Raw genomic sequence first — 24,044 nt, 5'->3', positions numbered from 1 at the left:
TGCTTGAAGTAAAATTTAACAAAAAAAAAATATTAAAGAAAAAGTAATAATAACGATAATTATTTGAGTAGTCTTAAAAAATTTGTACCAAATTACATCATAAGTTTTTTTTTTTTTTTTTTTTTGCTTTTTTTTACAAAACTTACGAATTTGTAGAAATTTCTTTCCCAAAGATCAATAACTTGGAACCATAATTTAAGAATGAATAGAGAAAAGGTCATTTTAATTTGTCCCTTTTTCTTCATGAAACATTCCAGTTCGTTTCAAAAATATACGTATTCCAAAAATAGTTTTAATAAGCACAAAAAAGATATAATCTCTTCTTACAGCCTCCCCCTCTCCCCGAAATCATGCAAGTTGGCACTTCGGGGGCTATATTGTCACCCCTATGTACTTGCTCCGACGTACTTCCAATACGAGAGCCCCCCCCCCTTCCCCCGCAAAATAATTTCTGAGCACGGTCTTACATCGAATTATTTTCAAAAATCTCTCACAAAATAAGCAACAAACAGTAAAATCAGCATTTATCGAGCAGAAGAATGGTTATGGCAGCAAAATTCATCTGCATAACTTCCAGTGAAATGAAAAAATCACTTCCGTATTGATAGGATTTTATTTTTCAATATAGGTGTGAGGAAGTGTGGTTTGCGTCATTAATAACAATTTTGGCGCTATGTCAATCTAATAATGTACACTCTTTCAACCCAAAACATAAATAACATCGACCAAGTCAAGTATCTTTTTACTTGAGCCAAGCTATAGACATGGTCACACATCTTAACGCTAAATGCATTAAACTTGACATTACAAAATAGGGACATTATTGTTTACTCCGCTTATTTGAAAACTAATTTTTTTTTCTTTGGGATTTGACGTCGCATTGACGTTTTTGCGGTTCATCAACCTATGAAAATTTCGTCGCGTTTCAATAAATTATTTTCATTTTATAACAATTTTTCTATTTGTTGCTTATGTTTTGAGACATAATGAACATATTTGTTTCTCCGGAAAACAAATAGCTAGAAACTTAATGACGACATGCAATACAACTCGCCAATTTTATTAAAAATATTCCCGGCATTGTTTTTCATGCATTACAGTTTTTTAGGGAAAAATAATAGTAATAACTGAAATTATATGTTGAATTAAGTCAAAATTGTAGCTTGTATATTTTTTAACTCTATTTAAAAATTGTTACATCAGGAAGAAACGTTCCACCCATTATGTTATTTTTTTAATTCCTTTCATTTATGCATCATCTATTTTCAATTTTAACATGCAAACTATAATTTAGTATATTACTCATTCGGTATTTTACATTTTTTATTACTTCCCTTTCTACTGTTTTCTATTTTTTCTTTCTTTATTTTATAATGAGTGCAACTCTTCAGCTCTTAATATCTCTCACAAAGCTCGTCGAGCTATTCGCAGATTCGTTATACGACGTCTGGATTTTCCAGGGTTGCAAAATCGACAGCGAGAGGAGGGAAGAATAATAAGAAAAGAGAGACGAGAAACCACAAAATTACAACCACTTTGTCAGTTTATCCCTCGAATTAAAAATCCGGTCCATTTGACTACCTCCCCCCTCCCCCCGAGAGCCAAGCCAGGCCATTTATCAGTTTAGTCGCTGCCCCCTCCCCCCCCCCAAAGTCTCAGTCTCAACTTTCTAGGGCTGATATGGGCTATCGTCATCTCTATTGAGCCACCAGGGCCGATGAGAGGCCATGTCAGCCTAGTTAGAAACTAAGGGCCCGATCCTTTAGGGGGCCCGCTTTGGAATCGGAGCAAAATTAATACATAAATGTTATAAATTTTATGAGAGGAAGGTGGTCCAGTGACCAAACTGAAAAGGGACTTTCCTTTGCTCTCGGCGGCCCTGATTACCACCAAAATTACAAATTAAAGAGCACACTCTTTACATTTGCTAAAATGCAAAAGCTAATTTTTACTTCCTTTTTTTTATAATTATAAAAAACTTCTATTAAGTTAGGCAAATTGTTTTAAATATATATCGAAAGCATAGAAATGCATTTGATTTTGATTTGTTATTTATGAATATAAAGCTCAGTTACAGTTGAACACACTGATTTAAGCTCAAGTATATCTTTCAAGTTCAAAGTGAAAATACACGTTGACCAAAAAGATCCAAACTGCATAATTACCAATTCCATTTAAAAAAAAAAAAAAAAAAACTTAGATTTTTTTTAAAAAATTTGCATTGTTTTCTGCAAGACCAACCATAATCCTTGAGACTTTTAAACAACAGCAAACAGAAATCATTTTAAATCTGATTCTGCAGCAAATCAAAATCCTTCTTGGAAGACAGATCCCTGCTCATTCACGTGTTTCAGGCCGTGAACCGGAATACCTGTAGCGTCAAAGCGATGACCAATAAGCAGAATCACTTTTTGAGGCTGGAATATTTCGGGGAAAGTTCACTCACCGAGATAATGTTCTTAACTATGGTACACCTTTCACCGAGCATTGAATTATGAACGGAAAACAACATGAGCGTTGTAGTGATCGTAGCCGATTAACTTCTTTTAGTATCGAGAAGCTAATCCTTCGATATAAAAATTAAAAGAGAGATTAATACATAAAAAATCATGGCTGTATTTAAGGCGTGGGTTTTTAGGGTTTAACACCCCTCTGAAATTTTTCAAAACTATTCCAAAATATGCTTTTTATTACAGTGAAACCTGTGTAAGTTGACAATTTGTGGTGCACTACTTTAGTGGTCAACTTACAAAGGTTGATTTATGTGATAAGGGCTAATTCCGTGCCTGAAAAAAGCGGTCAACTTAGATAGGTGGTCAACTTACAAGGGTGGTCAACTTCAGTTTTTACTGTACCTTTTTATTTCTTGAAAAACTTATTTTTTCTGATTTATTTATTTGTTTAGCTATTTCCTTATTTTAAACAAGCGCGGTACCCGCACGGCTTTGCCCGTAGTAGAAAATTAAAAGGTCATTTGGTTCGCCTGTATGTTTGCAAATAATGGATGATGAATTTCTTGCCCATTTGCTATGTTAATTTGCTCGCCCTTGTCATGGTAATTTGCTCGTCCACGATACGATAATTTACTTGTCCACGTATGGTAATTTGCTCGTCCACGTTATAGTAATTTATTCGTTCATGTTGTGATAATTTGCTCAGTAAAATGTTCTTAAAATTGGAATAGAAAAAGAAAAAAAATCGAATTTTCGAAAATCTCGCTGTGAGGTGTACACCTCATGCTACAAACTGTTTTTGCACTGAATTTCATGAAAATCAGCAGGACGGTTTAGGCGCTATGCGCGTCACAGAGATCCTGACAGAGATCCAGATGTCCAGACAAACTTTGAGATAATTAGTAAAGATAAAAACTAATGTCAAGTCAGGAAGATATATGTTATTTTTACTTGTTTTTGTTTTAGGTTTCTTAAAAATTTGTCAGTGTCTTCGACTTTTGATTGACACATGTTTTTGGTTAAATTCAAAATGTTTTATCAACTTTACCTTTTTTTTTTGAGTAAAAAGGTTAATACTAGAGTATTCCACCAATATCCTGAGGGGGGAAAATACAAAATAACCATTTTTTACTTTCTTCTATATCTAATACATAGAAGAAAGTATTGGATTCGTGCAAATTTTCGAATTTCGAAGGATTCGAACGTTTTGAGGTGTGCTGAGTCCATTTCGACTATTTTTGGAAAATGTCTGTCTGTCTGTGTGTGTGTATGTATGTGTGTGTGTGTATGTGTGTGTGTGTGTCACGTCTGTGTGTGACCAGTTTTTTGTGGCCGCTCTACAGCAAAAACTACCGCATGAAATCGAACGAAATTTGGTACACATATGTGCCCCTATGTGAACTTGTGCCCATTGGTTTTTGGCGCGAATTCCTCCAAGGGGGGTGGAGCAATGGGACGTTTTTTGAGTTACGCGTGCTTGCTATTCCTCAGGAAGTAACTGGCGGAATCAGACAAAATTTGGTCCATATGTTGCCATTAACAGGAACAGGTGCTGATTCAATTTTGGTGTCAATAACTCAAACGGGGGTTGAGCTATAGAACGTTTTTGGTCGTCAATTGTGACTGCTGTACCTCAAGAAATAATGAACAGAATGAAAGAAAAATTTATCGGCAAGTAGTCCTTAGTGGGTATAAGAGTTGATTTTATTTTGGTGTCAACAGCTAAAAAGGGGGTAGCGCAATCGCCCGTTCTTTTTTTCCATTGTGAGTGCCCTATCTCAAGAAGTAATGCTACGTTCTGGTTGAAATTTGGAATATATGTGAATCCATATGTAAACAGGCTTTGGTTCAATTTTGACGCCAATCGCTCCAAGAGGTGTTGATTTTTTTTTTTTTTTTGAATAAAAATAGCTTTATTAAAGCAACAATAAGAAAGATAAATCGTAATAGATTGTCGTCTGCGTATTTCTCGTGATTTTAATTGAATGGAAATGATCGGAAATATTATCTCAATTATTTAAAATTTTTAACTGTTGCCATCTTATGTTTGTTAACAAATAAAATATTTGTAATTCATTCAAGCAAGGCTTTTAAAATAACTTTCAATTTTCGCTCTTTGCTTTGCTTTTGCAATAATTCAGACATTGGGATGGTAGTCAAGTTTTTGCATGTGTAATTTTGTTTTTTTGGGAATATTGCTTCCTCGTCAAGCATGGGGAGGGATCAGAAAAAAAAAAAGAAAAATATAGAAGAAAGTTTCGTGATGGCCATAACATACTAGTTAAGTACTGATTTCATCATGAAAAAAAACTAGTATGTTGTGGCCATCACGAAACTTTCTTCTATATCTTTCTTGTGAATTCTGATCAATCCCTATGCTTGAAAAGAATGCAATATTCCCAGCAAAAAAAAAAAAAAAAAAACTTGACGACCGTCCGAATTCCTGAATTCCCGCAAAAGCAAAGCAAAGAACGACTTGAAAGTTATTTTAAAAGCCTTGCTTGAATTAATTAGATGTTTTATTTGTTAACAAACATAAAATGGCAACAGTTATTAATTTTAAATCATTGCGATAACATTTCCGATTATCTCCCGAAAATTAAAATCACGTGAAATAAGCAGACGAGAATATTGTAATTTATCTTTCTTATTGTTGCATTTATAAAGCTATTTTTATTAACACAAAAAAAAATCAGACCCCCATGGAGCGATTGGCGCCAAAATTGAAACAACGCCTATTTACAAATAGATTCACATTTATTCCAAATTTCATCCAGAACGTAGCATTACTTCTTGAGAAATGGCACTCACAATGAAAAAAAAAGAACATTCGATTGCGCCACCCCCTTTTCAGTTTTTGACACCAAAATAAAATCAGCTCTTATACCTACTAAGGTCTACTTGCCGATAAATTTTTCTTTCATTCCGTTCATTATTTCTTGAGATACAGCAGTCACAATTGACGACAAAAAACGTTCTATAGCTCAACCCCCGTTTGAGTTATTGACACCAAAATTGAATCAGCACCTGTTCCTGTTAATGGCAACATATGGTCCAAATTTTGTTTGATTCCGCCAGTTACTTCCTGAGGAATAGCAAGCACGCGTAACTCAAAAAACGTCCCATTGCTCCACCCCCCTTGGAGGAATTCGCGCCAAAAACCAATGGGCACAAGTTCACATAGGGGCACATATGTGTACCAAATTTCGTTCGATTTCGTGCGGTAGTTTTTGCTGTAGAGCGGCCACAAAAAACTGGTCACACACAGACGTGACACACACACATACACACATACATACACACACACATACATACACACACACAGACAGACAGACATTTTCCAAAAATAGTCGAAATGGACTCAGCACACCTCAAAACGTTCGAATCCGTCAAAATTCGAAATTCGAAAATTTGCACGAATCCAATACTTTCTTCTATATATTAGATATAGAAGAAAGTAAAAATGAGTGTGAAATATTATAACAGAGCAAGCTTAAAATGTATTTTGAACGAGAAGAGGTTTTGACACAAAGATGATACACTCATGTATACAACATCGTGACACACGATTCTTTTTTTTTCACCCCGTACCCGAGTTATACAGATTTTTCCCGCTACCCCCGCCATGGTATTACATTTTTGTGCTGTTGAATCGTATTGGGCAAAATTTCTATCCCGTTATCTCAAATAGTATGGAAGACGTGTTTAAAAATCATCTAAAAGTGGCACAATGTTAGCGCACTTGACGGTATTTCAGTTCCTAAAGATGGTTTACTTGCCTGCGAAACTATTGTATCATCTGTTTCAAACTATTTACCCAGTTGTAAGCATCACTCAAATTTAACCAGGGGTGCCCACCTAGGGAGAAGGGGGGGGGGTATTTTTATCTTTTATGGGGGGAGGCTCTTGATTTTGCGGGGTCTTAGCAACATTTAGGGGAGGGGGGGTACCCCCAATTTAACCGATGGCTCAGTGAAAATAACAAACTTCCAATAATATAAAGTGCCAAAGTATGCTGTGCTTCGAATTTCCCGTTTCTGACTTTACAATGGAAATGACAGAGAGAGAGAGGGAGAGAGAGAGAGAAACATAACTACGACCAGAGAACTACGACTGACAGATTTTAATAAACGTGACTATAATTTGTTTTCTCCTGCAATTGTTCCGATAATTTAGCAGTGGAAATTCACGCCTCGCTATTGTGGCCGCCGTTTCCTTTCCGTGGCAGACACGATGTTGCGTCATGAACTGAAAAAAATGCTGACAATCGAACAAACAGGACCCCATACCATGCGGATGAACTTCAATTGAGCGAGGGTAGCTGCGAACCTGATTGTTTCAAGTCGGATATTTCCAATGGGATTTTCTTCTCTCTCTCTCTTTTTTTGTGCCTGAATTTTTTTCTCCGAAGATAAGAGTTGATGTTTTCCTTGCTCATAAGAAATGAGTTTTCTTTTTTGAGTGCAAGATTTGAAACATCTTTTAACTTAAATTTTCTAGCAAGGCTGCGGAGTCGGAAGAAAATTGATTAACTCCGAGTCCTGAAATTTTAAAACCTCCGCTCCGTCTCCTTTACCAACAGTGGCGTAGCTACAGTTTCTGCCGGCCGGGCGGTGACTCTATTTTCCGCCCTTTTATTAAGACATATCTAATACATTAAACCATTGAAAATTATTGAACTTAAAATTAAAAACTTTAGTTAAGGGAAAAAAATTAATCCGTATTCTTCCTACAAAAAAAGGGGGGGGGGTGTCTGGCGCCTATCCCGGAGAACTACTCTAAATTTACATCAAAAAATCGAAGGTAAAAGTGACGTTTGGAAAAAAGGTAGGGGGGGGGGGTTGCCTCCAAAATCTTCATCAAAACTGAAGTCAGTTTCAGCCTTTGTTGACGTTAGAAAGACGGGGTCTTTTCTGTAATATTTTCCATAATTTGCGTTTTAAAAATGCATTTTAAGTCTATCATAGAGAACGCTAAGGGAATTAGGGAGGTTCAGAGGATCACTGCGGAAATATTTCAACTTTGAACACTGAGAAGCGCAGTCGTATAGTTATACCGAAACCTTATATTTCAAAGAATTCTTTTTTTTCCTCCAGTAATAGATTTGAAATATGAGTCCATTATTTAGATTTTTTTTCTCATCATACCCCAAAAGTATGCCGCCCGGGGCGCACCGCCCCCTTCGCCCCACCCATGCTATGCCGCTGTTTACCCCCAAAATCAGCCAAACTTCGACTCCGACTTTGTAGCCATGGCAGAGTTGCGGACTCCGGAGGGAAAATTACTGACTCCGTCTCTCAAAATGATAAAGCTTCCGACTCCCGACTCCTTCATTCTAAAACCAGTCTGACTCAGTCAGACTCCATAACTCTGCTTCCTCAGCCCTTGTTGTAGAGCTTCCGCAGCCCGTGTAGCATAGGGTAATTCGACCAATGAATGAAGTGGACGAAATTCGTAATTACTTTCTGAAACGTAAGGTTTCAGGAGCTATTTCTTACTACTAAACGGTACGACCTTGAGGGTCACGGATCTGGACGAAATTCTGGGTTTATGTCAATTCGTGTTAGATATGACCCTAGGTCAAGCGATTTGACAGCATAGGCTCTAGTTCGACCGCAATGGGGGTCCAAAGTTGCTAGTTTAGCTCCAAAAAAGTAATGGTTTTTCCTCTTGAAATTAAACTTTTTTACCCTTTTCTTGCTATTGGATTGCAGTATCACCCAACTGAATGCATCCACAATCTATAATAAATTCCCCTGTCCCTACGTTCTACTAACAAGAGACGCGAAACATATTATAAGAGCAAATATTGTACCAAAGCTTCAAATTCCAAGGAAAACACGATTTCAGTTATGGAGCAAAACAAGCAAGTTCAGACCCTCCTTGCAACCGAACTAAAGCCTATGCACTAAAATTATTTTACATGAGCTCATATCTAGTACGAACTGACCTAAACCCAGAAGTTTATCCAGATTCGTGACCCTCAAGTTTTTGTCGTCTGAACCAGACTGAGTTCCAGGACTCCAGAATCGAAATGGCGTTTCCATTGGAATTTGAAACTTTAACGTTGTATTTGCTCTCAGTATACATTCGGTGTCTCTTATCAGTACAGTGTAGTAGGGGAGGGGGGATTTATTCTATGTTGTGTCAATGCATTCAGTTGGCTTTTGCTGCTTTGAAATTGCAAAAAAAAATTTAAAACAAGATTTATTTCAAATGATAAACCATTGCGTTTCTGGACTCAACTATCACCTTTGGTCCCCCGTTATAGCCGAATTAGGGCCTATGCAGAAGAACCGCTTTACCTGGGTTCATATCTAATGTGAACTGGCCTAAATTCAGAATTTCATCTAGATCTGTGACCCTCAAGGTCGTGCCGTTTGGTTGTTAGACGAATTTCAAAAAGGAATTGAGTACAGTTGGGGCAAATCTAACCAGGCAGTATTTTTGAGGCTACGCATATTCTAATCACAGCATTGCGACGCTGCGTGGTAAAGTTTTCCCCAACTATAGAAAATGTTTCGCTTGTCCAGTGGTTTGAGGCGTTCATTTGGTGAGGTGCTAGACCACTTTTTTCCAAAATCCCAACAAAACCTGAAGCAAAACAATATAAGGTTCACAGTTTTTTTTTTTTTTTTTTTGAGCAATCACGATTGCTTATTGTCCTCACTTGACCGTCTTTGGCGTCTGGTTCCTTTTTCAGCTTGGACCAGCAGCACCACCGCCCACCGTCCTCTGCAGGCGCGGCTCCTCCGGTCCCGAGCTATCCCGCTCTCCTGATCGGAGGCGTCCATGTCCTACACACACGCACACTCACACACTCACACATATACACACAAACGACTTAACACACATACACTCACACACGCCTACGTGCATACACACAGGTCTACGCACACACCCAAGCCTACACACACATAACTATGCACACGTATCCTCCCAGGAGGAGGGGCAGGAGCCGTTTCTAGAAACAATAACTGCAATGAGTCTTCACGAGTCCTGTCGCAACTCGTGATTGCGAAACACATAATTTGAGTTCAAAATTTCAGAATTCAAATTAATTTTCTTTTTTTTTTTTTTTTTTTTTTGATATAAATACAGGGTGATTCAAAAAGAATTAAGGGGTTTCAAACGTGTGTATTTCTAGGAGCACAGATAGCACAAAAACGATTTTTTTCACGTTCTGAAATCCTTCTGAAGGTGTTCTATATGCTTTTCTCCTGACGCCTGAACGATATCACACATACACTCAAACTCTGCTGTACACATTGTGGCATGCACGCAGTAACAGAAGCAAGTACTGCAGTCATCCAATATTTCAGTTTGGCAAGATTAGCAGGTAAAACGGGGTATAAACACAGTATCCTTTACATATCAAAGCAGGGATAAATCTCATGGTGTTAGATCTGGTGACCTAGAAGTCCAAGAAGTCATAAGTTATTGAATTACTTTCTCTCCTGTGCGCCATTTTGACTAACTGAATAATAAACAACAAGTATCTATGATAACACGCAGTCATCTAACGGTAGACAATTGAAACTTTACAGCTCTCTCTATCATTCAAGTTCCACCAGCGTGTTGCAGCTCAAATATTCCCCCCCCCCCAAAAAAAAAAACAGCCTTATGAAACCCCATCATTGTGTTCAAATCATCCTGCAATTAAGCATATGAATAAGAATGTTTTAATAGCACCAAATGCTAGTTTTTGACGGTGTTAAGATTTTCTGAAAATGAGATGGCGCGAAAGTGCTCATTTACTGATCAGACCACCCTGTAACCATTCATTTACGTCCAAGTGACATATTCTTCCTCTGTGGCTCGTTCGTGATCGTACAATTTGCTGACACGTTTTTCAATGACATAGCGTTAAAGTGAAAGCATTTATTTTTCCTCATGTTGACATTTTATTGCTTCAAAATTAATCACTCCAAAAAAAAAAAAAAAAAGCACTCTTCCTTTTTGCTTAACTCTGAAATAAAAAGTTACTAATTTGAATGCAACATCTAAAACGGAAAATAATATTAGAGCTCTGAGTAATATTTAGTGAACTTTTTGGACGGAACTCTTAGATGAGGATATAATTTAGGGTTAATAAATTTACATAGCATTGTGCGAAAAAATTTAGTCGGTCTGAACACTGCAAGTACAACTTCAAAATAGAAATAAAACTGCTCCCTCTTTTCTTTTCTTTCTTTCTTTTTTTGAATTGACTCAAACAAAACAACCTAAAAAATAGTGAACCAGTATGAGAAAAATGCCCCTTTCAGAGACAGATGCTTCTCAAAACAGGAAAGAAAGGAAAAAAAAAAATTTTTTTTTGTTAAATGAAGATTTTGATGATTATGGACTCAGTTTTTTTTTCTTATTTTTTTTTCCCTTTTTTTTAACATGTGGTGAAGTTTGAGTCCTAAATGAATGTTTTGTAAGCTTAATGGAAACCTATGGTAAATTTTACGAGCTAGGATAAGCGCAATTGACTACCAAGTCTATATCTTTGGAGCCATTCATTAATTACGTAAGGATGATTTTGCCAACTTTGATCTCCCCCTCAACCAGGTACGTAAGATTTTTCAAACCCCTCCCCCCTATTCTTACGTAAGACTCCATTTAGTTTTTCAAAATGATAAAATAACGAATCTTACATCACTGGAATCGTAATTAAATTCACTATTACTCTGGAATCTAGACTGAATGTTTTTCCGACATTTTTTGTATATGATGCGATACTAATTAAAAATAAAACATGCTATGATAATGCGATTCTTTTATTATATTTTACACTATTCATTCTTTGTGAAACAAACAAAAACAGCTCCTATTACATTTCTTACGTTCCAGATGCAAATGGAATGTGATCTCTGCCAAACCACTTCCTCTCGCGATTTTTGATATAAAATATCGACTTGGAAAATATTACGTAAGAATGGGATTTGACTCCCCCTCCCCCCGAAGTAAGGGAATGTAGAGATTTTTCCAATCCCCCTCCCCCTAGGGACCCTTACATAATTAATCAATGGCCCCTTTGTTTCACAAATGCCAAATGAATAACTTTCGGATTTTTCCTATATTAATCTATGTATTTTTTATGCTAATGTATGTATGTATGTATGCATTGGGCAGAAAAAAAAAGTGTACTTGAAAACGAATATATCATAGCCTTGAAAAAAAAAATAATAATTAAAAAAAGACACCCAGCAATAAGATTTTTCGTCATTGTGAATATTGCTCAATTCAATATTTAGCTGTGATTTCGCAAGAAAGAGATGATGAAAATTCATCTACAGCTAAAATCTGTTTCGTTAAGCATGTTATGAAATGCTTGCGTTTTTTATTCGCAGTTGTGTACTATTAACAATTTTTGAGATTAATATCAAAATTTTACCAACTGAGCACAAAAATCCGATTTTGACGACTTATTCTGCATAAAAAATTTATTCATGAAGTTTTCGTTAAAAAAAAGGTCATAGTCAAAACGACTTTCCTTTGTTGCTTTGACGGATGCTTTTAAAATGACGATTCAAATGGTAATGAAATGACACTTTTTACGGTAAAAAGGTAAGGGAAAGGGGGCTGACGTCGTGTTCAATCACCTTTTGATAAACATTTTTTTTTTTTTTTTTACATTTCATAGAGTTTTATACATAATTTTTCAACAGCTCAACTGTGTTTTGCTCAAAGTAATGTTACAAATTTTTAAAATATTAAACATAAATTTGAATACAATTGAATGCTAAGATGAAAATCTCTCAATGCCTCTTTGTGCTATGGAATGAGTATACATTCGTAACCCATTTCACTTTTCTAAGTAAACCGTTTACTTTTATTCCGAAACATTGCAATAACGTTTTTCTCTCCGAAAATGGGTTCAGTATAACCTCGAAACGTATGTTTGGAACTGAAAATTGAAACCAAACTTAAGTAGCATTATATAACATTTTTCAGGAAAAACATCTTCAAATCCGGACATTTTCCCCATCCGGACATTAATCCGGACGAGGGCTTTGAAAACTGGGTTGTCCGGACGAAATCCGGGCGCCTAGTACTTATTTTGCTAAGTAATAAAATATTAGCAGTTAAAGAAGCAACATTAAGATCATTTATCAATCTTACTAATTATTTGATTACTTCCATAAGTAGGGGAATGTGGGGCAAAGTGAAATAGCAAGACAAAATGAAATGATGGAATATTTACTCCTCTTTTAGCGCCACTTACCTAGTAACATTTTAACAATGTAGTAACATATGCAGGCTATTCCAGTCAAGTAAAAATTACCTCTGAAAATCAAAGCATGTGATAATACAAGCAATTTTCAAAAATGGGTACTCAAATTGTAATATTTTGTTGTAAGTCAAAAATTATTTTGATATTATCAAATGATAAAGTTCTTCTTCTTAACATTTTAAATATTAATTGGGACCTTTTAATATTCAGTGCAAAATTTATTTAACTAATATTTAGCTTATTTGTATCTTTAATATTTTTCACAAATAGTCAACGGGGCAAAGTGAAATAGTTTATTTCGTTTTCTTATTCAATCATTTACTAAATCACATACGTATTCATTTTATATTCCTTTATTTAATAATTCACGTATTAATTTATTCATTCACTTATTTTCTCATTCATTCATAATTTTATTCACTCATTAATTTTTTCTAATGTAGTAATTAATTATCTTATTTATTAATTACTTTATTGTTTCGTTATCTTCTCATTTATTCAATTTTTTTTGCTCAAAAATGTTTTTTACAATCGAATAGAAAGTATTTCATTCGAAAAATATTTCACTTTTCACTTTGCCCCCTGAAAAACAAAAGTAAAGATTTTACGGTGTTTTTTAATACACAATTTTACTGCCAAAAATTAAAAAAAAAATGTTTCAATACAAGTTTTACCATAAAATACAATGTTCTTTCCTTGTGTGTTGTAATTTTCAAAACAAATTTTCAATTTGATCATTTTGAAAACGCTCAGTCATCTTAACCATTTCACTTTGCCCCACATTTTCCTACACATGATTTTTTCTGAGGATATAAAGCTATTGCGCCCGTTCACTTCAAAAAACGTTTTTCTCGCTAAAAAAATGAAATAGTCACCTGAATCAAAGTTTCTGACGCAATCGTGGTCTAAGCGTAACATCTCATCCTCTGTTTAATTTCTGAATCGTGTTACGTTGAGCTTTTATTGTATCAGTAGTTGTGTGTGACATCAGATCGCACTTGATAAGAGCCATTAACTGAAGATAAGAGATAGAAGAAACTGGGTTAAAAAGCAGAAGTGATTTGACCGAGGTCAATCTTTTTAATTCACCGCCTACGAGTTGTTTCAACAAGCGATCATGACAAGTGGAATGTATGTTGATCGTCTGCGGATTATTGTACCAAGCTGCTTCTCAACAATAAATAAAAGAAACTAAAAAATTAAATTGAAAAAAAAAATCTTTTTTATTTTGACAACTTGAATTAAAATTATTGCGATGGGACCTTACTTGTTGGGTTTCTTATTTCATGGACTGGAATGGAAATGGCCAAAAAATTTGCTCCCGTCATATTATGACGGTTGATAATCCAGAATAGGTAAGACGAGGCATATCCATAAAAATAAATAAATAAATAAAAAATTAAAAAAAAAGGTCATTACGATGCGATTGTCAAAATGAAGATTTTATGACCGATATCCACCAGTACACTTATCTTAAAGATTATTTAGTGTGTTATGATGTTATGTACTTTTATTTACCAATCTTCCTAAAAAAAATATGAATAAAATCAATTGCAGATAATTTGTAACTAACGACGAAAATTTCCCTCTCAAAATAAATATGAAAAAAAAAAAAAAGTCGTTATGAAAAACTGAAAAATCAGAGCAACATCAACTTTAGTCAAGTGAGGATAGTAAGCAATTTGTGATTGCTCAATAAATAAAATCGATACTTTAATATCAAGCAGCACTAACAACAAATTCAAGGGAAGGGTAAAACTGCAGTCTCTAGGTACTTCAAAGAGCTGTTTCTTGTGCGTAAAACTGCTTTTTATTGACTTATTTTGATCTAACTTTCGTCCTGTTTGAACAAAATAGAGGCCTTCCTAAATCGATCTTCTCAGCAAAGACTATACATTTGCACGAAAGCAATATTTACAGGAAAATTTTGTTTCTCCTAAAGATTGTAACTGGAACAAAAAACCAATTTCGGCAACGTTGTTCGGCTTCTTGCTGTTTAGTCTTTGGAGGCTTGGGGGGGGGGGGATTTCTTGGCGGTACTTTCATCAAGAGGGGTATGTGTGCTAGACCAGCATTTCTCAGCCTTTTTTTTTTTTTTTTGCCCACGGACCGGTAAAAATTTTAAACCTCTTCGCAGATAGGTAAGAGTTTTCTTCTTCACAACAAATAAATAAATAAATAAGTAAATGAAAAATAGTATGAAGAAACTGTTACACAAGTTAATTATGAGATTTCAAATATGATTTACTTGCAATATTAATTCAATACAAAGATAATAATATTCAATTAATACTACTTCAACAGACAGCTGAAACTATACAGAAGTGATTTTTTTTTCCATTCTCGTTTTAAAATATATAATGTTCTGTATGGTGTACATTGTACAATAATGAATTGTGCATGGCATACAGCGTTTCGCAATGTTTTTGGCAACTTGACGGTTTAATAAATCGACGATTGAAACAAGTATACGATGGTCTATAAATTTATTATAGAAGTATAACTATACGTCGCAAGGGTCAGCTAGGGGTGGGAACCTTTAGGGGATCCATACTTCAGGGCCCTGAGTTTTAGGACATACTGCCAATCCTATTACGGTGTTTTATTCAGGGCCTGATTAAGGGTTCTTTTGTTAATGAGGCGACCTGATCAACAAACGGTCCTTCATACCCGTGCATCTGGGCATCATAATTTTAAGTTCACCAAAATAGCACTAATTTCTTTCATTCTCTGTCTCTCCTCTCTTTTTAGCGCTTTTTCAAATTATAAAAATTTAACAACAGGATTCTTCATTAACCCCTTTCTTTCATTTTTTAGCATTTTATTATACCCATTGCTATTAAATTATTGCTATGATTTTGATTAGCATGCGTGTTTGACTACTTTGAGACAGTAAATGTGCATATCAGCTTACGAGTAAGGGTAAGGGGAGGGGGGAGTGCATCAATTTGTGCCGGGATTTGTGAACAATATTTAGGCACAATCATTTGATTGCTTTTCTAGAAGAAAATAATTGTTTCCATTTTTGTGTAAGCACGATACCATTTTTTAGCAGGACCTTGGAATCTCTTTGGCTTGATAGGACTAGAAGTGGGCAATGTCGTTCTTTTTAATGATCCGTTCATCAGAGGATCGTTCATGTTTTTGACCCGCACAACTGAACTCGTTCGTTTGAACAACTCTGTTCTTAAAATAAAAAAATAAAAAAAACATGCATGTGATATCTCTATGAGACCTACTCACACACATTGAAAATGTTTCATTGGTTTCGTTACATTCATTTAAGGAAAAGCAGCGAAAACTACCTAATACTTAGAAAATATACCAATAAAAACTTAATCAAGAAATATTTTATTTAGGTTTAGATGTATGAAGCAATAATCAAAGTTAATTTTGTAAGCTACAATACTGTATTCGAGTGCGAAGACATGTTTTCCCAAAAGTCATAGCTTCAATTCCTGCTTGGTACAAATTAAATAATTACTTTTTATTCAATAAATAATTAAATTGACATGACGTCGAAACATTTACAATATTAATCTTTAACAAAATAAAAAATCGTTGATTACCATCCTCGGAGAAAATATAGCAAAACATGATTTTGAGTGTATAATGTGAAAATAACACTAAAAGATATGCATTAAAAAAATTTAATTGGGAAATAAAATAACAGAGAGAGAGAGAAAGAACTCAATAAAATAAACATCATCGTTCAAAAGAACGGCCGTGTATTTTAATAGGCCGTGTAGTGTGAGTAGATCGTACTGCATCATTGATTTTAAGGAGTCATTCTTTTGATCTCGTTCGTTCATGAACGACACATCCCTAGATCGGACCCAAAAGTAATATATGCACAGTTTTTCAAAAAGCTTTAGCTTTCACATTTACTTACGCAAATTACGTATTTCGACGCGTTACAGTTAAAAGTTTAAGTTTGACTTTTAACGAAATTCTCTTATTTAAAGGTGAGAAAGAAAAACCAAGCATTAAAAAATGAGTATAGGTTCTTAAACTTAGTTTTTTGCAAACAAATTGGCAAAACATTCAGCAGACGACGAGTCATGTTCTTTGCTATCATAATGGCTGCCTCAACTTTTATTTATACCAACTCCTCCAGGTGCTAGATTTGGCCTTAATCAAAGTTAAATTTATTTCTTTTCAGTTAAACCTGTATTATTCCGAAATGAAATTTACTCGAAACCTTTCATTACGAAGAAGAGTAATTTATTTTCAAGTTAAGTTTAAAATGCAATCATCGTTCTCTTTCAACGCGGGGGAAGTAAATTATATGTTTTCAAGAAGTCATTCCAGTTCCTTAAAATTATTTCCGAGAAATTGCGAATTCAAAGCTCAAGAAACAAAAGCTAAGACTGGAATGGACTCCATTGCAATTATACACAAAAATGAGTCTTGACGCTGATGTTTTGTATTTTTAAATCTACGAGGAGAATATTTTCGACAACGTTTAAAGTTACCGAAAAAGAACAAGATTTAGTTGATAGTTTTCATAATTGCAATGTTGAAAGTAATATGGAAGGAATTTGCAAAGGAGTAGAAAGTTCATAATTATGCCTTGGGAAATTTAAATAACTACAATTATTATTAAATAAATTTCTCGAAAGTTGATCGAAGAAGGAAAAAATATAGATAATCAAGTTTGCAAAGTGAAATTTCTACCTTATGGCACACTTTTCTTTAGTTTTCCAATTTCGTTTTTGGACATATTGCTGCTTTCGTATCTGGAAATTTTTTATTCGGTCTTTTTTTTTTTTTTTTTGAAAATAAATCTGGTCTGAATGCGAAAAGTTTTTCGATTGTTTATCCAAAAATATTTTTTCAAAACTATTAAAGTAACTAGAAAATTGCTCGTCAAAATATGACGGGTGAAAATTGCTTCTACATTTGAACAAAGCAATTGCCTGTTTGATGATATTTTGAAAGTTAAAATTTTAACCCGAACTCCAGAGGATTAACCCCAAACTCCAGTAGATAGCGTCCATTGGTGATTACTTTTCGTTTCTTCATTTCCCTGAAATGACACAGTCTTACCAGTAAAACAATTAAGTTACCGGATCCAGTTCAGCCTTGTCACAATAAAGCCTTTCTCTGCATGTTAAACATTACCGAAACATATTATCAAATTTTAATGCCATGGCGCGAGTTTCATTGTTGATGACGTCAGGAGCGTTACTCGATCATTGGCTATTATATGTGAGGATTTGATTTTTCTTGGAAAAAAGGAACACTAACGCGCATAGGTGTTAGTGGTCATTTTCCCCAATCTTTTATGTTTGTCCAGACTGTTACCCCGAAGCCCCCAAATCCGTTATATGTTTGTTGTTGGAGTATTCTAAATAGATCATTCCATGAAGATACAGGCAGTTAGACCTTACACACACATGTGATATCTCTATCTTTCAATTCAAAACGTGAAAAGAATGAAAACACACACACACACACATCCAAGCTCCACCCCCTCCCCTTACCAAGTAAAAACACATGTAAGTATGTGTGATTTTTAAGGGTTTTTTTTTTCCCTCGTTTAATACATTTCTTAATTAAACTTTTTGGAGCAATCTATGAAACTGTCACACGTGGTCCAATTTTCTATGGAATGACCCATTATCTGTTTCTTTTCAAAACTAACGCTAAAAAATAGTTAGTTTGCAGGAAAGTAAAGTATATACAATATACATATATATATATATATATATATATATATATATATATATATATATATATATATATATATATATATATATATATATATATATATATATATATATATATATAAGACATTTTCATCAATAGATTCGGAGGATATATTGCTTAAATCCAAAAGTGTGTCCCACAATGTGACAGGTTTACTTCATTAAAAAAAATAACAATTAAAAAAGAAATTTAAAAAAAAAAATGCTTAGCAAATCACCAAAGTAAAGTATTTTCTCTTGGTCGACAAATTTTAAATTTTCAGCACTTATTAATTTTTATTAATTTGTAAGCGCATAAAAATGCAAGGAAAAATTTGTCAAAGTTGTCCCACACATGACAATTCAGAGTTTGTGTAAATAAGCATTTGAATTTTGTTTCTTAAACCGTCGTCTAACAGATAAAACAAATATTTAAATTTTTGAATCAATTTTCTAAAATAAGTTTAGAATGAGTTTTTCTTTCTTAAGAAGAAATAAAACTCACATTGTAAAATTTTTTAAAATATTGATAATATTTTAAATATTTGTTTTAATTAAAGATGACAGGTTTAGGACACTTATTATGAATTGTATTATTGTCAATTTCAATGCTTTCACTAGTCTATCGTCATGACATTTTCAAAATACAGTTTTGAGAATCGTAGTTTTTCTATGAACTGCTAGTTCACTCTAAAAAAAAAAAAAAACTGCCCGTTTACTAGAAAATGTCTTGAAAATTGGTATTTCTTCAACGTTTCTAGCAAGGATACAGCTCCGTTTTCAATAATGTTACTCGAGAAAATGCTGCAGCTTTTCGAAATAGTGAAATGTGGGGCAAAGTGAAATGATGGAATATTTACTGTTTTTAGCGTCTGCTATCTGGTAATATTTCAATTATGAAGTTACTCATGTAGCCTATTCTAGTCAGGAAAAAGTTACAACTGAAGATCAAAGCACATAATACTAACAATTTTCAAAAATGCTTACTCATACTGTAATATTTTCTTGTAAGTTGAAAATTATTTTCTTACGAAAGATGATAAAGTTCATGTTATTATATTAACTGAGACCTTTTAATATTCAGTGCATTATTGATTTCAATATAAAGTTATTTTCTTTTAAATATTTTATATTATTAGTGAAGAGCATGTGGGCAAAGTGGATGAGGCAAAGCTCATTTTTTATTAAATCACTTACACATAATAATTTATTTATTTATTTATTTATATTCCTTCATTTAATAATTTACTTATTTATTCATTCATTTATTTATTCCCTTATTCATTCGTTATTTCATTCTCTCATTTATTTTTTCCACAAACTAATTAACTAATTTATTAATTCGTTTATTGTGTCATTCTTTTATTTAGTCATTCATTTGATCAAAAATATTTTTGATAATCAATTAAAAATATTTAAGTAGAACAATATTTTATTTTTCACTTTGCCCCATGAAAAAAAGGGTAATCCCCCGCCCGTTTTTTTTTTTTTTTTTTGAAGGTACAAATTAACAACCAAAAATAAAATATTGTTTCAAGGCAAATTTTATTGTAAAATAAATTGTTCTTTCTTTATAATCTGCAATTTTCAAAGCAAATTTCCAATTTTTTCATTCTCAAAAACGTACGTAATCTTAAGTATTTCGCCTTGCCTTACATTCTCTTGACGTCTTTTTCTTAAGTAACGCAATTGAAAAAGGAGCTGCATCCTCACTAGAAAAGTTAGAGATTTTTTCGTTAACGGGCAGGTGTTCTTTTTTAAGTATACGTACGAAAATGTTTATGAAATACTGGAAAACCTACAGATATTAAGTTTTGTTTTCTTATTTTACAGCCTTGTTTTAGCCGGGATGGTCTTACTTCTGGCAATGTGGGCTTGCGCAGCATCGAACACCTACCAGTGGGGCCCAGACCTCACCCTAGAGCTTCCTCCATACCTGTTGCAAGAAGCTCTATTTGGGAAGCAGAAGACATCAGCATCTTCCGCCAAAGCACAAACAAAAGTAAATCCTTATTCACAATATTCAAACACATATTAAAGGTCTAACTTTGGTCAAATTCTATTAGTTTTCTATCCTCTCTGCTGAAATCTAAGATTACCACGGACATAACTAGGGTTTCCAATCCCGCGCCGAATTCAGTCCAGCGGGATTTCGGGATTGTAAAGTGCGGATCCCGCGGGATCCCGGGGGATTGACTTTATTCTTTAAAAAATAAAATTTTTATGACAAAGAGAAAAAGTTGTGCTTTTTAGCATGGACTGCTTTTGTTACTTGAATTAGTATAGTCTTCTTAAATTCCGTACAGCAATTGTAAAGCACAACAAAGTCAGATACTAATTAGCAATTATCGTTTGGTAAGCAAAAGTGTGCCTCTCGAATAGGATGGGAAAGGATTTTTGCTCTAAAAATAATGCGCTTGACGAAAACGCGTGCTGTGGTTCCACTGCAGTTGGTTTTACTAAAATTAAATAATTGTGAACAGTTAGAAAACGATCCACATTAAACTTCATCATCTTCTGAAATAGATTTTTCTTTTCTTATGCTGGGTTTTTGCTCAAGAACCGCAAATTTCGAACAAAAACGATGTCTGTTGGATATGCGTTTTTGCTGAATCCAATTTAACTTTCACTGACAATACATTTGTTGTTCATAAATGTGGTTCGCTGTATCAGTGAATTTGATTCATTATAGCAAGGGGTAAATGCTGCTGGATATCACCATTCCATCGAGTCGCAGTCTCAGTAAAAGAGAGTGTTTGGATAACTTCGCTTATTTTAAAGAGGAATTCAAAAACATGAGCAGTTTAACTTACGTTTCATACAAGTTTCTGTTACCTCTTTTAAAGTCATGCCAAATATATAATGTCAGATATTTCATTGCTTTCGTCTTTGGAGTGATTTTTTGTAACTTTTGGGTTTTGAATGCATTGCTCCAACATTGCATTCAGGCTACTCAGCGGGTTTTAGATTACGTAATACACTTTCTCTATATTTTATATCGTAGTTCACAGGATTTTAAATTTTAGGGATTGTTTTTGAAAATGCTTATAAGTTTTACGCATTTTCTCAATTGCTGAACGTATGAAAATTGAAACCTCCGAATGAGAATACCAATTCATTCTCAGAAAAATATACTATTTTTATTGTGTTCTGAAATGGTAACTCCATTGCTGTTCATATGAGACACACAGTTTTACTTGCTCTTCTTGCAGATATACCAGGAAGAAGATTCAATCTTCAGATGATGCTTGTAAAAATAGCCGCAAAAACTGGAATACACTTGAATCGAAAAAGAATTGCGGGATTGAGAGCGAAATCCCGCGGAATCCATCACCCTAATACCCTGCGGGATCCCGCGGGATTCGGGATCGGGATTACGGGATTGGAAACCCTAGACATAACTTGTTGCTAAGTTAAAGAAATTCTCTTAATCCCAGGTTTGTCTTTCTGACATATGACATGACACCTCAGAGGCTCTCGCACCTACTCATTAGGGTGGTTCGAAAAAATCGATTTCTTTATCTCCAACTCGGAATCGCTTTAACCTTCAAAAGTTGTAGTTTGGTATCCTGAATTGCGGAAAAATAATTAAAAAATTCTAAGAGTACATCTTTAGTTCGCGCATGAAGCTGAAAGTTTGAAAAAATATGCAAAAAATTGAATTTTTCAAGAAATAATAATTTTTTTTTAAATATTTTTTAACGCAACACTTATAAATTGTCAGTATATAGCGTAGTTTGAGCCTAAAAAAATATTTTATAGCTTTTACGTAAGATCTTTAGTTCGCGCATACGTCTTAAATTGGACTAAAATCTCCTGCTCAATCTAAGGCGTATGCGCGAACTAAAGATCTCATGTAAAAGCTATAAAATATAGTTTAGGTTCAAACTACCCTAAATACTGACAATTCAAAGCTGTTGCATTATAAAAAAAAAATACAAAAAAAAAAAAAAAACCTAATTTTATTATTTTTTGAAAAATTCAATTTTTAGCATATTTTTTCAAACTTTCAGCCTTGTGCGCGAGCTGAAGTTGTCAACCTAGAATTTTTTTAAATTATTTTTCCCCAATTGAGGATACCAAACTACAACTTTTGAGAGGTAACGCGATTTCGAAATAAAGAAATCTATTTTTTCGAACCACCCCACTACTGATTGCTTTGCTTATCGATTTAAATGCTCTGATTTAAATTCTAATTCTGATTTATGCTTTAATGTTCTGATTTATGCTCTATTCAGATTTAGTATAAATTTATTCTAATTTATTCAGAAATTTTTTATTGAGAATTCAGATTTGTACTCGAATGCTCAGATTTCTGCTGCAGATTCCAGCGGATACTGAGCAATTTTAATTAATGTAAACATCTAAAGAAATACATGGTATACGCACAAAAAGTCAAAATTTTGCTTCGTTAACAACAGAAAACACAATTTTTACTTCCTTTTACAAAAAAGGAAGTATTGTATTCGCGAAAAAATTTTCACTCCAAAATCGACCTTAATTTCCATTTTACTCACCCCCGAATGACTATTGAGTTTTTTTTTTTGTTTTTTTTTTCGACTCGGCAACACGTGGATAAGTGCATAACAACGTATAGACACGCGAAATATCCATAATGACGATTCCCGAGTTAATTACAAAGAATTTTCTCGTGACGTCTGTACGTACATATGTATTTATGTGCGTATGTGCAGATGTGCGTATGTATGTCGTATAACTCAAGAACGGTAAGTCCTAGAAAGTTGAAATTAGGTACGTAGACTCCCAGTGGGGTCTAGTTGTTCACTTCCCCTTTTGGTTGCATTCGGGTGTTTCTGAAAGGGTGTTTTGCCCCTTTTTGTGGGGAAATCATTGTTAATATCGATGTAAACTCAAGTGGTGTTATAATTTGGCGGACACTTGGCGATATATCGCCAGTCTTTTGATCGCTAAGTTTTGTCGCCAACTTGGCGACAAATTTGGCGGATTTTTTTTATCTGTTTCAATTTGGCCACTGTTGGTAATATTTAGAGAGTAAACTATTGAATCACATAAAAATTGCCAGTAATGGGGAAATGACATTAAATTGGAGTTAAAGGAAGTCATGTGATGCACACATCAGCTCGTTTGATAATAAGTTTGCTACAATTTTGCACAAAAACAATTCTTCTACGCCCCCGAGGGTGGGGGGCTCTCCAGGTTAAGAACCGCTGTTGTACACGATCTGATAATTTGATTAAATCGTGTTAAGATTTTTATGGAATTTTTACGAAACTTCGTTCGATTTCCCGACAGTCTGGGAAATGGGTCGTAACGGCCAGCAGAGCTCGTAAAATCTCTCGCTCAGTGTAAATAATAGCAGTCGGCGTGGCTGTTTGACGCCTGAGCACGGCATCATTGCTCTGTTTGTTCTGGACCGGTTCCAGAGGTTTGATTGAAATTTTCTGCTTTCTTCACGCCGCAGACAGTGTCCGTTAGCAATGAGAAAAATACCAACCATGAGACACTGTGCTTGGGTGAGGATGACGGACATATCGCACCCCAGCAAGGAAAGTGACACAATAGAAAATTAGGGGGGGGGGACGCACTAAGGGCGCATTGATTAATTACGTAAGGATGATTTTGGCAATTTTTGATCCCCCCCCCCCTCCCTACCCCATGTAAGGGTATGCAAGATTTTTAGAACCCCTCCCCCCCATG

General features: G+C 34.4%; 1 protein-coding gene across 1 annotated transcript in view; it reads left to right on the top strand.

The window, feature by feature from the left end:
• LOC129229366 (uncharacterized) overlaps window positions 1-24,044 on the top strand; it is a 60,713-nt gene that overhangs the window by 23,372 nt on the left and 13,297 nt on the right. Inside the window, exon 2 of the mRNA XM_054863658.1 lies at window positions 20,199-20,367. Within this exon, the coding sequence (XP_054719633.1) occupies window positions 20,199-20,367 (169 nt within the window). The remainder of the gene's footprint in view (window positions 1-20,198; window positions 20,368-24,044) is intronic.

The sequence above is a fragment of the Uloborus diversus genome, chromosome 9, assembly GCF_026930045.1.
Source record: "Uloborus diversus isolate 005 chromosome 9, Udiv.v.3.1, whole genome shotgun sequence".
In the NCBI taxonomy this organism is placed as follows: domain Eukaryota; kingdom Metazoa; phylum Arthropoda; class Arachnida; order Araneae; family Uloboridae; genus Uloborus; species Uloborus diversus.
Note: the sequence above shows the minus strand (reverse complement) of the source record. Positions and strands in the feature narration are given on the sequence as shown.